Here is a 21,001-nt window from a genome sequence, read left to right as displayed (position 1 = left end):
GATTCCACATATTCATTTTGGTATATACGTGTGAGCTTTCATCGTTCTATACCGATGAACTACAGAATCCTTCTATGTTATTTTACTTTTGCATCACCCTGTACATCTAGCAAAGTATTCAAAGGCGAATAGAATGACTATTCCCACGTTATTTATCGATCTCAAATTAGTATCCATACAAAATTTCGTCCAATTCAGACAGGTTATGTTGGGACCATTTCCTTGTTAGTATATTCTGAAGCGCTGACCTATCGTTTTTAAAGTATTAAAACATATCGCATTCGAAACATATTGCAGTAATAATTTGATAAGTTTTTCTTTAAAATATACAAGAAGTCACATACGTTACTAAATGTCTCAGTAACTTATGTGACCATAGTAACTCATGTGACTTCAAAGAAAGCCTCTGACAGAATAAAAATTATTTTATCAATAATTGTCATTCTGTTACACAATAATATAGATATCCAAAGTCATGAATAATTTTCTAATGAAAATCAAACGCCGATCGACGGGCTTGCATCTGCAATAAAATTCGTCGGATTGGCTTATTGTTTCTTTTCAACAACAAAAAAAAAAAATCTGTCTTCTGATTTCTTTGGCTGAACTACTACTGTGCTAAAACTATTAAGTGCAATAGCACGTTTAGTACAAAAGTTCAAATAAGTATTTTTTATGTTTTAAATTAAATGTTGGACACATTCTTAAATATGATTTTCTTATGAACCATTTCATTATATAATCTAATCTTTTTTCATTATTTTATAAATGTGTCAAGTACAGAGGCATATATTATTATTATTATTATTATTATTATTATTATTATTATTATTATTATTATTATTATTATTGTTGTTGTTATTATTATTATTTTATTATTTTCCATTAAAATATAAGAGAAAATCTGAAAGAAATTAATATGCAAATGAAACCTAAATTAATTTAAAGCCGTAATAAAGAAAATATGTTTTTCTACGCACTCGGTATATTTTATCTGGAAATAGGTAGGTACTGAGACAGAAGAAAATGAAAAATTTCAATGTGGAGTCTGATATGAGTTTTACAAGTTAATTTTCTTCTCTTTGTTCTACTAAAATCTCAATTTTAGTACAGTTATTGTACGTACATATCAATATGTTACTTGCTTGTCACGTATACTATTTTCGTACATTGTAGCAAATTTCCTTCAATAAAAGCTGCTAACAAATATTTGTTTCACGCCATAGTGCATATCTTGTCTAGTTCTGCGGAAAAAAAAAACACCAGCACAAAATAACTTGCTTTAGTGAAGAAGCGGTTATGATAACGTAAATGACATGGAATCTTTACTGAGAAGTTCTAAGGATCATAACAAAAATATTCTTTTTGTTATTTATTGAAATTCATCATATATATTAAATTCATCCATTAAATTTGTTAAGTATATATATATATATATATATATATATATATATATATATATATATATATATATATATATATATATATATATATATATATATATATACTTAACAAATTTAATGGAAACACCTAAATAAAGTGCAATATACAAGATTAATATGAGTTGGATCATCGTTTGCCTTCAGAATAGCTCTGATGCAATGTGAAATGGAGTTACAAAAGTAATGGTTGAATGGTTAATGGTAGGATGTGGAACATTACCCTATTTTGCTTTCAGTTCAACAGTCTGTTCCCTGAGAGTGGATGGAGGTGGATATTTGGGAAGGATTCGTGTCTCCTAAAAGTACAACAAATATTCAGCAACGTGCAGAATCGGAAATTAAACAGGCAAGGGGAGATGTTCAAATTCAGTCCTATGTTTCTCAAACCACGCCGCTACAGCTACAGCTGCATGAATATTTCTATTATCATCCTGGAATATGATACCATTGCCCGGAAACAATATCTTGTGATATATCGCACATGGTTGCTAAAAATGGCGACACAATTACACGTAGTGACGTTACCGGTAACTGTCAGCACAGGGCCCACTGAAAACCAGGATAGTGAGACCCACAGCATGACAGAACCGCCGTCATGTTTCACAGTTCATCCGTGGTTTGAAATTAGATGAGCAATGTCTCATCCGACAATATCACATGTTTCCAGTCGTTTGGTCCACGTTGCATGTTAGAAGCACCATTGGCATCGTGCCGAAGTGTCGTGGTTCCTTGTTAGAGTTTTCGACGGTGTAAACCGACTAGTATGTCCATACCATCTAACTCGAAGAGAACTGTGAGATTGTGGGAGATGTTAGTTACGCTCCTTCGTTACTTGCACCGAAATATGACGTTCTGAGTGACAATTCGCTTTTTCGTATTTGTTTATGTTCTTTTCAGAAAGAACTTATAACATGAGAAAATCTTTTGTTACTATTGTATTATCCAGCGACAGTTGAATTTTTTCCTCATTTTATAGAGGTTTCTTAGGTCATTGCTGCCCTTGTGTTCATATACCAAATTTTTGCTATGCCCTTATCTTGCTTTCTCACTGCAAACTCTAAGTTGAAACAGACTCGATTACTTCTGTCCTTTATTCACAACCGTGGGCCGCTGTACGTCAGTAGTAAAGCGTTCACCTCTGGTGTTTGGTGTCCCTGGTACGATTCCAGCTCGCCCCAAATGAATCTTGTAGGGGACAAGAACCGTGTGCGTGGGTTTCCTCGGGGTTTTCCCTTTCCTCCCACTTTCTTCATTCTACCATTTTCATATCTCATTATCACCGTGTCGTTTAGCGTAGCCGACATAATCGTGGGACGTAAAATTCAAAGATTTCATTTCATTTAATTTCTTACAATCGTATATTTGTAACAGCTTTGCACCAAATTTCAAGTATCAATTTCAGTTACTAAAATAACAAAGTATAATCAAATAAATTAGAGAAATAAGTTGACCATATCTGGGTTAATGCAACCAATGTTAATCTATTTTTATTGCACTTTTTACTAATTAAAATCCTATGCTGTTAAGTAAAATTTAGTGTTTTCATTTTATTATTTAAAGCATCGGTTAGTTCCCAACCTAATCTAGGAAACTAGAGAATTTTCCTATAAGATTACTTTTGCTTAATTGGAACATATCAGAACAGACTCTCATATTTATGTGTATTCTAATCATTTTGGCATCAGATTTTTTAAGTATATAAATTACATTTCTACTTTTTTCCGGTAATCGAATTAATTTAATTTCTTGGTGAAATGTATTTGCTTGCTTGGGTGAAAGTCAGTACAGCTGTTCCAAAGTAAAGCCATATTAGAGGATATATCTATTACAGATATGCCCCATATGAATCATCATTGGAAAAATCCAATCATATGTAAATTATTTTTGTGCCTTTTTTCCTAATCCCTTGTAGAGTACAGCGGACATTCCCTAAGATCAGAGGAATACATTCACATATGGCAATACTGCTTCACGTGGAGTTTGATGTTAATGGCGACTAGAACCTAAACAAGTTTGAGTGCGCTGCGGAAACCTACAAGCTATCTAGGCAAGTATTTATGTTTTTCTAATAGGTTGGTATAATATTGGGAAATAAGTAGTTAAGGAATAACTTACACAATTTTTTAACGATTTCAAATTACTATAAAGCGTTAGTTTCTAACATATCCACTGTTTGACAAGATGGAGTAAATTGACATTCTTCCAACAGTTGTCTGTACAACATCACGAGAAAGTCCATTGTGTAGTGAGGGGGCAAAGGTACGCAGATACCGACGGGGCAAGGATACCCCTTCTTTTCTATGAAAAAATCCAATTTGATTTAGATCTAACAATCGAAAACGAATGTAGATACCGTTGTAACAATCAGTGGCGGCAAACTTTACGAATACTTGTTCCCATATGTAGCTTCTAACGTTAAGAATTCTGAAGAATCCTGATATTTTCTTATGTACGAATTATAAATTGTTATTCTAAATAGAACTCCTCACAGAACAATATCTAAGGTGGTGTTTAAGTTTTCGAAACAGATAAACGTCTTAGGTAGTTAAATCTGCAGTTATTGAGAAACATCACGCTTGCTTATTTTATTCAGGTTTCAGAAATGCTACCCTTTGTCCTCTTTTACCTTAAATGTCAGTAATCTTTAGTAATAAAATTTAATGGGCCTTATGCAAAGCCACTCTGATGCGTGATTAATGTCATACTAAAAAGTTCGACTACCATATGTTTCCTGTATCAGTCAGGCCTTTAGTATGACGCTTATCATACATCAGAACGACTTTGCATAAGGCGGTATTAGTAAAATGTTTGATATGGAATCCTATAAAGATATATGAAGCTAACCTAACCTAACATTTGGCAATATGTAGCTTCATCAAGGGTAGGTCGAGATGTTTTCAAGTTACCCTCGTAGGTGACAAACATTCTGTAACTGATGGAATAAGCTGAAGTTGGAAATATATTTTTATAAATAGTCTAAATATTATTTATTTTTGTATCCTATGCATTCCCATTACTCATATGAGGAGAATTAAGGATTTTTCTTTTTTCTTTCTTTTCGAGAGAACCTGCAAAGTCTTTAGGCACAATAAAGCCAATAGTCCTATTTACCGAGGAAATGGAGAACGAATTAGTGGAATATATATCACATTACTGGATCAATTCTTCTATGACTTAACTTTAAAAGATCTAAGAAGAATGGTATACAATTTTGCTAAACGTAACCAGTTGCCCCAGTAACCAGAATGGGATATCTGCAACATGTACGAAACTGGCATATATACGGTTCCTCACAAAGTTCCAAAAGTCGACTAAAAATCAGTTGTGAATAAAACTGTATGTAATAATTTTGCAGTTAACATCGCAGCTATTTTCTACGTGCGTGCATCTGGCTCCTTTATTCCACCTGCGTTGACATTTTCCAGAAAACGAATGAAACAAGAATTACTCGACGGATCGCCGCTGGGTTCTGTGGGAATGATATCAGATTCTGGCTCATCAACTCACAACTTTTCGTAGAATGGCTGCATTATTTACACCAACATGTATGATCAAATCCGGTTATTGCTACATGTTGACAATCAGAACTCTCACATTTCAATCGAGGCGATTGATTTCTGCAGGCAAAATGAGATATGATGTTGAGTTTACCATCCCATACAAGCCATAATTTAAAACCGTTACATCGCTCAATTTTTGACCCGCTGAAATCCTGGTATTTAACAGTGTGTGATAAATAGAATCATCCATCCCGCCCAATTGCACAATTCTAAGTTGCGAGATTGTTCACTGAGGCTTACTACAAAGCTGCAACCATTGGTAGTGCAGTATCCAGCCTTCAAGAATCTGGAATTGTCCCATTGAATCCAGATGTGTTCATTGAAGAAGATTTTCTTCCTTGTACTGTGGACGTCGTAGACTTAAATGTAGAAGCCAGCTCTGAAGATGAAAGCATTCCTGAAGTAACGAATCAAGCAGCAGACCTACAAAGAGCTCAAAATCTTTCATCGGATGATTTACTGGAAGTAAAAAGAAGCCCATGTGTCGCATCCAGATCAAACACTCATTTGCCAGTTGCTCGTCCTCCTCCATCTGTTACCTTCAACAAGTAACGCTGGATACTCACTAAAAGCAAGCAGGAACTCATGCGGAATGTCCATATCAAAGACTCCTCTGCCGGTTGCAAGTTCATTGGTTACCAAACCTTCAACCAGTAAGCTGTATCTTCACTGGAGGTAAGCAGGATAGCATGCAGACCGTCCATATCATGTACTCCTTTGGTGGTTGTCAGTCCTCCTCCAACTACCACCAAGCCCTCAACCAGTATATCTTGATCTTCTCGAGGTTAATCAGAGATTCTAACACCCTTTCCTTTCAAGCAGCACTTACTTCTGAAACGGCGCCCTCCAAAGAGTACAACAGTATGTTGTATATTTTACTTGTAACAATCGTAATTTACTTGTAATTTTGGGTCATAATGTATTTGAAATATATACTAGGCAGATTCTGCTAATAGAAGAAAAGAAAAACCAAGAAATAATATAGTTATAATGTTAATATATAAAAAAATATTCAAATGTTTTTATGTAATCTAATCTTAATGTCGTCGTCATGACAACAAAAATTAAATAGAATTATTCAGTTAGTTAAGCAGACATTTTAGAAATTTGTCTAGAAAGTAAACTGTACGCTTCTCATTTACATTTATTAAAGTGTACAAAATAGTAATTTTGTGTGTTTAATGGCTCCATATTAATGTTTAAAAACCAGACATATCGTTATAAATTGGTGCCGAAACGCCGAGAGAGAAAAATAGTTTGTCGTTTAGAAGATTAGTAAAGCGGATAACATTGAGCCAAACATTAATTTTACTATTATGAGAAGTGGCAAAATAAGAAATAGGAATGTTATGAGTGTTACGGACAAAGAAGTGACCGATAATCAAACTATCCATACTGAAATGAATTCTTCAGAGAACATGATAGATGGCTTGAGGGAAATATCCCAACAAATTAAGGACCAAGCTCGACGAAGTGATTAAATATCCCAAGAAATTAGGGATCAAGCTCGGGATAAAGCTCGGCGAAGTGATGAACAGTTTGAAAAGTTAAACCAAAAAATGAATCAACAAGCTCAACATTTTGACGAAAAGTTAAAACAATTGCAGCAACGTAACGATGGTAAATGGGACCAAATACAACAATTAAATCAGATGAGCCAGCAAATTGCAGTCAAATTTGAACATTATGATGAAGAAATGGAAAAGATAGTACAGAAATTCACCGAGGTTCAAGAGTCTGTAGATATTATAGAGACAGCAGTAAATGAACACGCCAATCAAATTAAGCAGTTGCAGGATGAAGTGAACTCTATTAAAGAAAAGTGTATTCACGAAAGTACAGTGCGGAATGGTAGGAACATGAATGCTGTACATCCTACATCTATCGGTTCTAGAGCAACTTTTGAAGGTAATGAATCTTCGAGATGTAATGAAGATAGTACCGAAGGAGAAAGAAGAATAAGGCAACCATCCCATCAGAAACGTAACCATTACAGGTGTTTGAAGACTAATACAGGTAAACGATTACGGTTCAGTGAAGTAAAATCACTTACTAAATTTAGTAGTGTACCGAAAGACATACCTGCGAGGGGGTTCCTTGAAAAATTTGAGGATGAGTGCAAATTAATGGGCGTAGATGAGTCCCAATTTTTAAAATTATTACCACACATATTATTGCCACCTTGTTTAACCTGGTTTAAGGCCATTAGGAGTAGTCTTCGTACCTATTCTGACTTTAAGAACGCCTTACTATCCAATTATGAAAATGATTTTATGCTAGCAAATAGGGATGCCTTGTTGAGAACGAAACCATTCAATCCCAAGATCCATAAAAGCGTTACCGAATTTGTGGTCTCTACATATAATGAATTAAGATCATTAAATCCGAATCATCCCGAATCCCGGATCATTGCTTCTATTCGAATTCTATTACCTTTTAGATTGCAACAATTATTAATGTCTGCGCAATGTATCAATTTTAACCATTTGATTATGCTTGTTCAAAATTATGAGAGTCAATCTGCAATGCAAAATGGTAATAGAGGGCATGATATAGGTCAGGGTAATTCTGGCCTTAATCATATACAATATGCTCCGGTTCGCAACTTAAATATACAACCTGAAAATACTTCTAACTCGTATTGTTATAATAGTAGAATAAATTGCCACAATGTTACCGGTAATCAGACGCACCCTAATCGCAGAAATGGAAACAGGAATTTTAGAAATAGTAACGGGAATTTCAATAGGAACAATAATCACTGTTTGTTTACACGAAATCGATTTACAGATGGCAGTAATTACACTAACATAAATCCGAATACTGCAACAGTGCATAATCGCCAAGAAAGTACTCAAGATTGTGGAATAGAATGTAATTTAACTGAAGCTATGAGTAAACGTAATTTAAACTAGATTGTGCTGATGTGGAAAGGGTTGCATCCACAGCGTTAAATACTTCTAATTGAGTTTCTGATTATGAAACTAATTTAAAAACTTTAGATACAAATATCGTTTATTAATACCTCTATTAAAGAAAGGTGTATTCATTATTTTTTTTACTTTCGTATGTTTTCCTATGATTGCAAAACGAAATATTAGTCGCATTATTCGTGTTTCATGTTATAGAGTATATTTGAAAGCATTTTTATAATGCGAGAATTCATATTGAAGTTAATACTTTATGTTTTCTCTAAGAAATTCGTATTTAAGCAATTCTCCCTTTTGTGTTCTTGTTCTATTCAAATTTTATGCAAATAATATGAATATTAAAGATTAAAAGAAGATATTTTTAATGTAAACGTATGAAACTAATGACAGTTATGTAAAATTGATGTCGCGTATTTCATGGAAGAATTACGAGTAATGAAAATCAAATTTATAGTTTTCCAAAGAACTTTGACTTTAAATGTTATTATGGATTCAATCATAATTTATACTTTCTTTCATATATTCATGTAATAATTACTTTTTGTTTAAAATAATGATATTTTGTTCAATTTCTCCGATTACAATTTGCCTAGAATACATGTATATTAACATATTTATTTATTATGCCCAAAGCTAACGATTTAAATTTTGTTAATAATTAACCTCTTTATGGCCCATAATGGACTTGAATTAAAGTATTGACCGTATTCGTTCTTTCAACGGGCCTTGTAATCGACTATTTATAAAGAAATATAATTAATAATAATATTTTTTGTCTAAAAATAATTAAATATATGTGGATTATGATATGAAATATATATTGTATACACAAGGGGGACTTAAAAGGTATGTAAAAGTTAACGGTAGAGAGTTCTTTTCCTTTTATTGAATAATTAAATAAAAGAAAAGTCCGTCGAGCGCCATAATATACAACAGTATGTTGTATATTTTACTTGTAACAATCGTAATTTACTTGTAATTTTGGGTCATAATGTATTTTAAATATATACTAGGCAGATTCTGCTAATAGAAGAAAAGAAAGACCAAGAAATAATATAGTTATAATGTTAATATATAAAAAATATTAAAATGTTTTTATGTAATCTAATCTTGATGTCGTCGTCGTGACAACAAAAATTAAATAGAATTATTCAGTTAGTTAAGTAGACATCTTAGAAATTTGTCTAGAAAGTAAACTGTACACTTCTCATTTACATTTATTAAACAAAGTGTACAAAATAGTAATTTTGTGTGTTTAATGGTTCCATATTAATGTTTAAAAACCAGACATATCGTTATAAGAGCAAGGCAAACATCAACTTGCACCAAGAAAGCTGCAATCAAAGGCAACTCCTCAGGTCAGTGAGAAAGTAGTATACGAGGGTCCATTATGCAATATCATCTACAGTGATCCCCCAATAGAAGAATGGAACAAGTGCGCAAGATGCAATGAATGGTGGCATGAACAATGTACATCACATGAAGGAGTAGGCACCTTCATCTGTGATAATTGTTAATGCTCCTTTGGGTGCGTACTCTTGCCCCTTTTACCCTGCTCCCGCCAAGTGAACTTTGTGGTGGACATACACCGTGTGCCTGGGTTTTCTCGGGGTTCTCCCGTTTCCTCCCACTTTCTTCATTCCACCATTTCATTCATTACTCATTATCACCGTCTCCTTTAGTCTAACCGGCATAATCGTGGGACGTAAAACTCAAAATTTCATTTCATTTTTTTTTTCTTGCCCCTTTTATTCGTACTCTTCCCCACATACAGGGGCAAGAGTACGAATTTGAATGTTTTCATTTTACGAATTGTAGTTCCTCCAACGAAAGAGATGTATGAAAGTTGAGCTCACATTTCGTAAAGCAGAGTTCAAGTTTTGTGTTTCATGCAAAAGTTCTCCGTTGTAGCTATTTTTTACCAAAGTTTCATTGAAATTTGCGTACTCTTGCCCCCCTTTCCTCTATGCCGAGGAGAAATAGGGTGCTACAATTAAAATTATTATCTTTTGTTAATCGTTTATCATCTCGTTAATGTAATACTAGGCTTGAAGACCTAAACTTCGAACCCCGAAGTTCGACTTCAGCTTCCGAAGTACGGTTCTATTAATTGAGACAATAGTTTGCGTGACAAGCTGTAACGTATTTGAACAGATATAATTTAAGCAAATTTAATTTGTGTACTTAATTACCACAAACTACGATGGATCCAAACTCAAATTTAGTATTAACTTATATCTATTATAACGTGAGAAGCTCAGAAAATAAGATGATAAGCTCAATTTATTAAATTTGGGAGACATTACTATACACTTCTCAAATTTTAGCTTGCTACATATATTAAGGGATGTGTAAGCTTCCTAGAAATGGCATATAAAGTTGCTTCCTTTTTCTGCACAATCATCTGCTATATCTACCATCGTATACATAGGATATATATATAGTTGTTCCGAACCTTGTTCGTCAGGGATCCTCTATAAGTAATGTCGATGATTTTTACTCGTAAAACGTGGTAAATGACCTGAAGATGACATCCAACGCCCGTTTGATTCGATACTACTATTTATATATAATTGCTTGGTTGCAGCATGTTGAGATTTTAAGCAGTATTAAATGATTATAGATACCGAAAAGCATTCTTTTCAATCGATTAAGTGTCCCAAGAATATATTCCATATCCACTCTATTCTCTCTACTAAGATTGGAAGTTGTAGAAATTTGTTACTGTTTCTACTATGTCTAGTTTCAGTATTGAGTGGTATAGATTCGAAATCTACCGTAGTTTTCCAATGTGAAACTAAAGTCGCTTGTTAGACTATGAAACTACATTATGTATAAGTATCTAAATGTAGAATGGCCGTGCAGAAAGGTTATGTCTGTCTGTCTACATTTATCATAGATAAAACGGTAAAAGGTATCGAGAAGTCTTTTTTTCAGGGATTCAGCATTGCAAGGATATGCTGATCTTATAAGTTTAGTTATATTTATTCAAATCGGAAGAGGTACAAATAAATAGTTTCCAGTAGTAACGTTTATTGCCTTTGAAATACGGTAATAGATAGCGGCAAGAGGTTTCATGTAATAGTTTCAGTGTCTAAAGAAAATATACTCTCATCACTCTCTACTAAAATTGCAAGTGGTGGAAATTTAGTATTACTTCAGGGTTAAATATTGATCCGCACAAAGTTAAAACGGAAGACATTAGTGACAAGCGCTTTTTTTTTCTTTCTTTAGGAATCGATCCAGGGTCCTAATAATAGGTTCCGTGTCTTCCATTTAATCCTATTCAAACCAGAAGGAATACGAAAACGAATTTTTTTTTAGTTTATCGTCATATAAGTAGAGATGCAAAAAAGCCGGCTTTTTTGAATCGATGTTTTTTTTTACATAAAAAGCTGGCTTTTTGGAAAAAAAAAACGAAATTTTTGAAATTTTGTTTTCTTTCCATTTTCATGATTTTTCTATCTAAATAGTTTTCTTATAGTATATTCTATAGTTAGATAAGAATTCCTTGACCTATATGCCATATTTCGCTCTGAAATTCACCATCAAGATGGATGGAGCACATGTTTTACGAATTAAAGCAAACACAAGGAACATAAAGAAGTATTTGAGGGCAATTTTAGAGCCTATTTAACTTTACTTTAACTTTTGAGTCATGGACATTTTTTTCTCTAGATCATTTCAGTTTGTCATCCGTTTTTCATTTCTAAGAGCTTAGTACTCAAGCTTCTAGCGCAAAATTCAAACTTATGTTTTTCTATATATCCGTCAAAGCGTACGTTTTTCAATATATCCATCAAACCGTACTTCCACATTTCTGTTATACTGTAATTGTGCAACGATTTAGCAATAATTTTCCGTATACAACCTTGAATATTAATTTATACAAATAATCAGTAGCGGATTTAGAAAAGTAGTTTGGGAGGGTTTTCTGATTGTTTCGTTTTCTAAAAAGTCCTAATTTTATTTGGGAGGAGCTTGAAGTTTATGAGTACAGGCATAACTAATATTTCGTTTCGTTCATATATTTAGCAATAATCTTCCGGATACAGCCTTGAAGATCATTTTACACTGAGAATCAGTGGCGGATTTCGAAAAGTATTTTGGGAGGGGTTTTTCTTACTAATGTTTAGTTTTTCTAAACATTCGTAAGTTTTATTTGACGGGAGCTTAAAGTTTATGAGTAAAGGCATAACTAATAGATATCGTTTGTCTTAGACATTCCGTAATTTTGGAGAACAGGCTTCAGTCCGAAAGACCGGCCCATTAACCTTCGCAAAACCGTCACTGCTGGTAATTAGTAATAATAACGATTTAAAAGCAATAAGAAAGGAAGTCAGCCAACTCACAGTACACGCACTATTTCTACTTCACAGATGGAATGAAGAAAAGCTTTGTCAGAATGGTCGAATGCTGGGTTGAATCCCGGACTTCCCGATGGAAGCGCAAAAGCTCCACTCAGTCATGTTTGTTGTGCAGTTGTATTTATCTTAACTTAAATATATTCCGTAGTCTTTTTGGTGGTGATGGGGTAAGGAGAGTTCCGTAATGATATGAAGGGTGTGAACCAAGAATATGGTAACCAACAAACTTTTAATTGCTGAGTTATGCAGCATTAGATAGATAGCAACGCATACCGCTTCGTTTAATCCTTCATGTATAGTCTTATGTGAAAAATCAGGTTTCCGACTTTCAAAATGGATTGTGCGGCAGAAAATCTAATTTCTTAAAATAGCAAAATTATGGGTTACCATGTTCTTGCCTCACACCCTTCATATATTGAATCCCTCTTGTTAAAAAATCAGAAAACTTGAGGACTGAATAAACCGTGAGGGTGTTTATATAAAACTGTAGAATTTCAATTCAAGAATATACAGAACCAAACTCTCTATTCTCTTTCCATCCTTAGAAAAAAGTGGATGTAAAGAAACCCACCTGACTACCAGTGAGTCGATGACCAGTGATTGGTTGTTGGTCTCACTGCACTAGTATCCTACCGCAATATAATCCCTACTAAAATAATAATTTCAAATAAAGATATCTGAATTTATCCTACATTTTGTGATAATAAACGCAATATATAAAATATTTAACAACAGATGTAGATTTATTTCAACCACACCCGTATTTGGACATACGGTATTTATTGCGCATACGTATGCGTTCGCGCGCCTACCCCACTCATTTAAAATTATTGTAGAATGCAGAGTTTCATGGCCTTGATGTGTGACAATAATCCATTTTCGTCTCGTGTTATAAAACACGAAAGAGGACAACAGGAACAGAGGCAAACTCGTTATATAAAGATTTAATAACATATATATTTCCAACATAGCAGTGGTCAGTGTCAGTACGTTAATTAAACCAAATGTAGCCTTACACTTTGGAAATTATGCGACGACAGTAAGTAAGCAGACGATCTTGCTCTTCACGTCTCTCGCTACCGAAGCACGTGTGAGCCACGGAGTAATACGTTTCGCTTTGTTTAAATGTACTTTGTTCTAAGGCTGGAAAGACTTTAAATGTGCAGTCTTTTAAGTGTATCATATAAATCTAAGTATTTCTCTTATGTTTTATTTTAATTTTATTTTGTTCCAAAAAGAGGGTATGGAATATCTTGAAGTAAAAATACTACATAGAATTTTGCTAGTTATTTGTGTATTTTTTAAAAGAAGTTTTTACTTTTAGGGTTGGCTGGTTTACACCAGTTGATTTTTTTAATATACAACTGGTTTAAAGCAAAAAAAAATAATAATAAAATAAAATAAATAAATAAAAAGAACGAAAAATGCGAATATTGTGAACTTCTTGGTGACGTTTCCACACATCAAACCATCTGCATTAGTTTTATTTCCTTTTCCCCTTTTAATCAAGGTGTCCCATGTTCCATTCTCGGTCAAACCACAACCCTTCTTTCATGCGTAAACAAAGTAGCGGTTCGGATGTAACTTTAAGCGAAAGTCTTCTCCTTGATAACCTCGGTATTACGTAAGGATGTTAAGCCTGAACATACGAAACGAAACCAAATTGTATATTTCTACATGCCTAATGTCTGTTGTTTTATAAAGAAGCCAAGGTTGCTTAAATATATTGATAGAAATTGGCATTGCCTACGTAGCTCCCAACATTAGCTTGGATTGTACTTTCAATGATATATGCGTACTAACTTTGTAATTTAATACCTCAGTTTTAGCATACTGATTTATGATAAGTTGACCTTTAAATTTTTACATGCAAAGCAATAACAGGATTTTTCCGTTATTGTTTTACATTTGGAGTAATGACGGGATTTTCCCGATGGCTAGGGCGGGAGTTTCCCAATTTAAGAAATTTACTGACCGGACTTCTTTAACCTTATGTGACCTCTTCCAGCATAATCACGTTGTTCCATAATAACACCAAGGCGAAACAAACTTATTTCTGTCAATATGTAATACAAATACATAAAGCAAAATATCTAAACCCAAAAAAACCTGGTTTAAATAAAAAAAACCTAGTTTAAAGTCCCCCCAAAAAACGGGTTTTGGCATTTTCAAAAACAACCATGGTTCTTGCCAACCCTGCTTACTTTTGTATATAGGAGGTTAAAAAAATCTTATTATATACGTTGGTTAATCCTTTGGAATTCATAATGTAAATATGTTGAAGTAAAATTGTATGAAATATCTTTTCGAAATTCATGGTTTATTTTCGAGGTTTTATATTATTATCGGCATCAACCACTAATTAAGTGACTTTTTGTGTTATAGAGAAGCGAAACAAAATCTGCTTTATCAATTTAAAGCAGAATTTTGAAAAAAGCTCAAAATTTCCCAAGCAAAAAAGCGAAGCAGAAAAAACCGAGTTTTTCCCCCCAAAAAAAAGCCGGTTTTTTTTCCGAGCCCTTGCCTCTCTACATATAAGTATGCACTTTAGGCTAAAGGAGATGGATGATTAATGCAAAGATGATTGTGAAGTTATCTTTGTGCTCTCCAATCGGTAATCAAACCCAGGATCAACAAAGGTACACACATTAGCCACTAGACCAGCGGAAAGGACCGGGAGAGTTACGAATGAACAATTTCCGATTTCAGTATTATTAGTCATAGAACGGAACAAGCAATTGATAGTGAGGAGTTTTTTTATTTTTATTTTTAGTAGATTCTATATCTCAACGGAAGTTACATTTCCGTTCCTCTACTTCTATCGGAACTAGGAGGTAGAAATCAACTAGTTCTACTGGTTTCATGTTTATCTCCACAGACCACAAATTGTCAAAGATAGGGAGAATTTATTTAGATAGACTCAGCATCTCAAGAGTGAGTTTCCTCTCAATCTTTATCTCATTATTCAAACCGGGAGTAGTGGAATCTGTAATTTCTAGTTTCAACACTGATCGCCATAGTGAGAAAACGGAAATTGATAGTGGCAAGCAGTTTTGGGTATGGATTCAGCATCGGAACGACGTTTCACCACTGATTTTATTCCTGTACTGAAACCATAGACATGTATATAAGCTACCACTTCAAGTTTCAATATTAGTCTCCACAGAGCAAAAGTAATAATTGGCAGCGAGTAGTATCTTTTCGATGTGGATTCAGCATTCGACGATTCTTTGATCTTATCCTTCAATTGCAACTAGAAATTAGGATGTACTACTTCCATTTTTAGAACTGAATTAACAGTTTGGAAGTATACCATAGTTTCACACTGAAACGAAGCTCACTTATTTACTTTTGTGATCATTAGAAGCCACAATTTGGAAAAAAGCCAGATCTTACAGAGATATATAAAACCAAGATTTAGAATTTACATATCCGTTACAGTTGGGAAGCATGTACACTTAATATAAGTCACAGAGTCATTGCAGAAAAAGTAAGCTGGGGATTAACTATAAACTATATTATCGTGGCGGGTAGTGTCAATTCGGAACGTTTCTGATAGAGATATAATGTTCATTATGTAATTAATATCATAAGTGAATTTGTGCCTGTATGTACGGGAATTAACACATTGTGTTGTTATACAGGGGGTATACGAATGCTGTTTTTTCACTTCGCTTCAGCAATGGGGGCAAAACGGGTACACTATAACAACACTAAAATAACAGATTCTACTATTGCTAGACCTATACTTACTGTATCCTAGATGCACTGTGAACTCTCAAAACATATTTTCAGGAGTAAAGTATAGATTCCATTTTGTAAAAATTGCAATTGTAATGGATATCAATTTATGATCTTGTCCACAAAATGTAGAAAAAAGTAAAATTATATAAATGGTCCATTGTCACTGCACATGGTTAAACAAACGGCAAAGTGCATATATTATGATATATTGAAGTACTAATAAACTTCGTGGACTTCGTGGAATGCCAGCTCTAAAGCATCAGTTGACTACATATGTAATTTTGTAATTTCCACAAACGAACTCATCTTTCTGAGAAACACCAACACAATATCAATGATGCAAAGCACTAGGTACTTTTTAACATGTTAGTTCAGTTCTGTCAGGTGCCTATACCCGTAATGAGTTCAGAAGATCTTGAGAGGACTTTAAATACAGGAAGGATAGTGGGTGAAAATAATACTACGAAAATACTGGAACTCACCTGAGCACAATCGAAGATATGTCCTAGGGGGAATTTTTAACCGTATCATCAACTTCACTTACTATCCAACTAACACGGATTATCCGCTTCGTCCCACATTACTTACTTTTAATTTTGAAACTGTTTCTAAGACACAACTTATTGCCATTATCTGTATATCTAATAATGTTGAAACTTTACCTGAATAACACTATGACAACCGCTTTGTTCTAGTCTCGAACAATTAGTAGATATTGTTTAGCGTATATGGCTTCAAAGATAACAGACCTAACAGTTGTACGTGTCCCCTTATCCATCCTCTAAGAAAGACTTTTGCTAAGAAACGGAAATTTATTATCGTTTAGAAATATCTAAATTGTATTTTCTCTATTAGTATAGCATGTTGTAATGCCTTGTGGCCTTGAAGTAAGCCGTTCTAGGGCACCTAAACTCTATATAATGTGTGTGATCTGTACGATTACTCATTTAATTATAATTATTCTTTTTGCAGTTCATTTCCCCTACTTTCAATAACTAAACATGGTTGTTTTGGACTATGTATTATCTTTCTGCTGCCTAGTTAATATTACGGTAGTAAGATTATGATGGTGCCTTAATATCCTATATGTAGCACACCTCCTCAATAATACTAATAATAAACTTTATTTTATGTGTTGAGAACAACTGAAATGCAGCAAAAATACAACACTGTCAGAGCCGTAACTTGTGGGGGTCAAGGGGGCAACTATCCCCCCTCAGGGAAGCACCTTGCCGTTCTAGGGGGATCCACTTTAAGACAAAATTTTCTAGAATTTTCATTTTAAAAATTAATAATAACAGTGGCGTATTTAGGGGGGGCTTCCGGGCTTAAGCCCCCCCTTCCGAAATCTTACTTACTATAGTAAAGTATATGAAATATCTTGCAGAAATTTCACATTTTCAGGCAAAGCCCCCCCCCGAAATTTAGCAAAGCCCTCCCCGAAACAAAATCGTAAATACGCCACTGAATAATAATAATAACTTATTCTTGTGAGTATATGGTCTTTTAGCAACGCAGTTCATTTTGCTGCATCTGGGGCCATGTTGATTCTATCATAGGGTTGCCATTCAACCCGGAAAATACGGGACTCTCGCGACATCGACATCTGAGACCCTTCGTCCCGAAAATATTGCTCAGGACGCTTGAGTGTCACGGATTTCAAAGAAGAAAGGAGGGGAATATTATAGTTTACTTTTTTTTAACAGAATTAGCTATAATTATTCTCTTCAACTTCTGAATATGGCAATTCAATAGTTGAAAGAAAACTTAAAAATCTAAATTTAATTAAGTTCACAATTTAACTACTTTAACATTGAACGAAGCATTCATTTCATTGGGCCAAGGACAAAAGGTTTTACTGCTCAATCTTATATTGTTATCTTTAGTACTCTGTTTCAATCTGCATCTTGCTTCTGAAAATCCCTGACCGATAGTTCTGGTAATTTTCGGCTGATTCAAAAAATATATATTGTTTTAATTAATAAAACTGAACAACAACATTGGGAAAATGTTGGAGCATTTTTTTTTTAAATAGAAGCTTATGAGATGGGGGAAAACACTTCTTTTCATTTTAAGCATTTCAAGCATGCTCGTAATTAAGTAGCGCCCCGGGTTATCATTTTTGAAATATGGCAACCTCTATTCTATCATTGAGGATGAAATACACGAGAATTGGTTGAATCACTTATTGCAGACAAATTTTATCTATCATATTTAGATACTTAGAGCGGGTCATTCTTCCAAGTGTGTATTCATGAATTAGTATCAATTAAAGCATTACTTTTATAAATGCTATGAAACTCAATTCAATCTTTCAATATTTATTTTTTTTTTAATCTGTTTTAGAAACGACTTAGTAAATGATATAACATTGACCATTGAAACGTGTTTAATGCTTAGAACACAATGTCAACATTTCGTCACAAAAAAATGTAAAAATATTTTTTTTCTCACCTGTTTTATAGCTTCTATTCATATTTGTAGTTGATTGATATCCTAGTGGCAACAATCACAATATTTTCTTTGTCCAGTAGAAACTCCAATGATAACCGTAGACGCTACGAAATGAATTCTGCTGTGCTTAATCATGCTCAAATGGAATTAACAAACAGCCTCGACAGAGAGACATTTCTTTCTGCCACAGACGCTATGCTGCGTTTACTAATTGCTCTGTTATTGTTCCTTATCATTTACTTCAGACATCTTTATACATTTTACGATTTAAGTTCAATTGGTTCTGCTGTATTCTATGTACTATCTCTTTTAGCCTACTTTTGGCACTATATTTACATCACACAGCTCAAAAAGTAAACTTCGAATGTTATTATGCTGAACAAGGAAACGGAATAGGTGATCAGATGATGTTTATGTACAACGGACATTCAGTACCTGTTCACGGTATTTGATGATATTGAAACAATTAAATTGGTGAAATGACATGCGTTGAAAATAGAACAATGGACACAATCATCTACACAGTAATTATGGCCTATACAATTGTGTGCTTTTAGAAGACTTAAGAAACAAAACGTCTATTGTTAGATGCCGCTAATAGCTACGAATCCGCAAATTTATGAATCTTGTATAAGATTTTAGTCATAACTTTCTAATTATATATAAAGTTAGCTAGAAGAAAACAAGAAATTACACATGCCTAATTTATCATGTCAAAAGCATAGTTTATGGACCAGCAATATAAGTAGCTTACTGTAATTTATGTTAAATATCAAACATTATAATCATATTTCATAAGCTCATCCTTTCTTTCAAATACAATCAGCTACTCATCATGGTATTAGGTTAATTAGAAAAGTTGCACCTGTCACGAGATTAGAATAGCCAAATGTAATTGCACAGTACTACTATTTTACACTATATTCATTTCTCTATTCAAAACTGTTCAAGGTGTGATCTGTCATACCAGGAGACACAACTAAAGATCTGATTGGTCTAGTGTCCCGGAGATCTGATTCTATCTCCTTATCAAGAAGATATATATATATATATAGTTGAATAGGAGTAGTAAGGCTTGTAGGTTGTCGGGATTGCTATGACATAAAATTCGATTGTCCCATAACTTTTGTTCATATTGTTTAGTTTCCTGTTCCACTACCATCTTCTGTAGGCTAAAGCGATAATTGAGAAATGCGTAAGTAACAAGAACGTGATACATTGTGGATTAAAGTCATTAATGCTCAATAGGATAAAAGAATCGAATTTTGTGCAACATCTTAGTACTTCTTCATAGTTTTAATGTTTGAGTATGCACCTTCTGTGGGATCGAATACTGGTGTGAGCTCATACGTTTTGGATTCAGCGTTAAACTATAAGACCACTTCTCGTGCAGCCTCGATGCCGAAAGAAACATTAAATTTCAGCTTAATCACTTATCGTCAAATAACATTTTGCTTAATATATAATGTGAATTAAAATACAGTTCTTTGTTACAACTCGGTAATTCATATATCTTCTCTTTAAGCCTCGGACTACCAAAGGGGACTACTTTGTGCCTACTTCAGAATATTTTTTGCAATTACTCTTCTAATTGTTTCTTTAAAATTGTAAGAAAATATGTTATTACTCAACATGTTCAACTAAAGCGTATACCTTACGGTCGTTCAAATTGAACGTATGTGTGTATGTCATAAAATTTGCTATTTTAAGTTGGTGGGCACAAAGTCCCCCTCGTTGGTAGGACATGTGACTCACATTTAGTAATCCCTCTCCTAGATGGCAGTATAAAATTAACAGTATCTCGCCTTTTCTGAACTTGGCGGTTACTCTTATCCCGTGTACTGCTCATTTTGAGAGTTTCACGTTAGTGTGTCTCATAAATTTGCTATTTTTAGCTGCTGGGCACGAAGTATCTCCTCCCCCCCTTCCCGTTGGTAGGAGATGTGACTGACATTTAGAATTGTCACTCCTAGATGGGAGCATAATAAATACTAGTTGTTGGTCTCACTTTCTGTACTGTTCACTTCTGCCCCTGTAGATTTTTGTGACAGTTTCTAATTAGTTTCTTTTACGAGATATATTTGATCTTCAGAGGTGGACACAAAATACTCCCCCTTTTGTAGTCCGTGTTATAAAAATTACCTAGGTAGTGCAAGGGTTAATTGGGGTATCCAAAATGAAAAAGAATCCCGCAATTCGAAATAGATTATAGGTTATAGGAGGAGTCGTAAGAAAAGTCTCTTGCATTTTTATTTTTAAGCATTTTATAGTAATTTCTAAAAATATTCCCAGTATGTGTAGTAGATGTTAATTATTGTTTTATTTTATTTTTGTTTTTGTATCACTTAGCTTAAAGATATGATTATAAGTCTTCGATTCGGAGTCACTTTCGTGCCCTTGCACTAGAGAAATTGTTTGACGCACTACGGGGAATGATGAGCTAATGCTAATGGAATCATTGACAGTCAATTTAAGCATGTGAAATATTGTGTCGTCCATATGGG

The 21,001-nt window shown here is 33.9% G+C and overlaps 1 protein-coding gene across 2 annotated transcripts in view; it reads right to left on the bottom strand.

Moving 5' to 3' along the window:
• The window catches only part of LOC145691911 (uncharacterized), a 144,622-nt gene that overhangs the window by 101,845 nt on the left and 21,776 nt on the right, over window positions 1–21,001 (bottom strand). Inside the window, exon 1 of one of the 2 annotated variants that reach the window (XM_081767216.1) lies at window positions 18,498–18,850. The exons of the other annotated variant lie outside the window; for it this stretch is intronic. Coding sequence (XP_081623342.1) covers window positions 18,498–18,519 — 22 coding nt within the window. The 5' untranslated portion in view covers window positions 18,520–18,850. Of the gene's footprint in view, window positions 1–18,497; window positions 18,851–21,001 lie in introns of those variants that run through there. 2 annotated transcript variants of the gene reach the window in all.

The sequence above is a fragment of the Thermobia domestica genome, chromosome 8 (genome assembly GCF_964235325.1).
Source record: "Thermobia domestica chromosome 8, izTheDome1.hap1.1, whole genome shotgun sequence".
Lineage (NCBI taxonomy): Eukaryota > Metazoa > Arthropoda > Insecta > Zygentoma > Lepismatidae > Thermobia > Thermobia domestica.
Note: the sequence above shows the minus strand (reverse complement) of the source record. Positions and strands in the feature narration are given on the sequence as shown.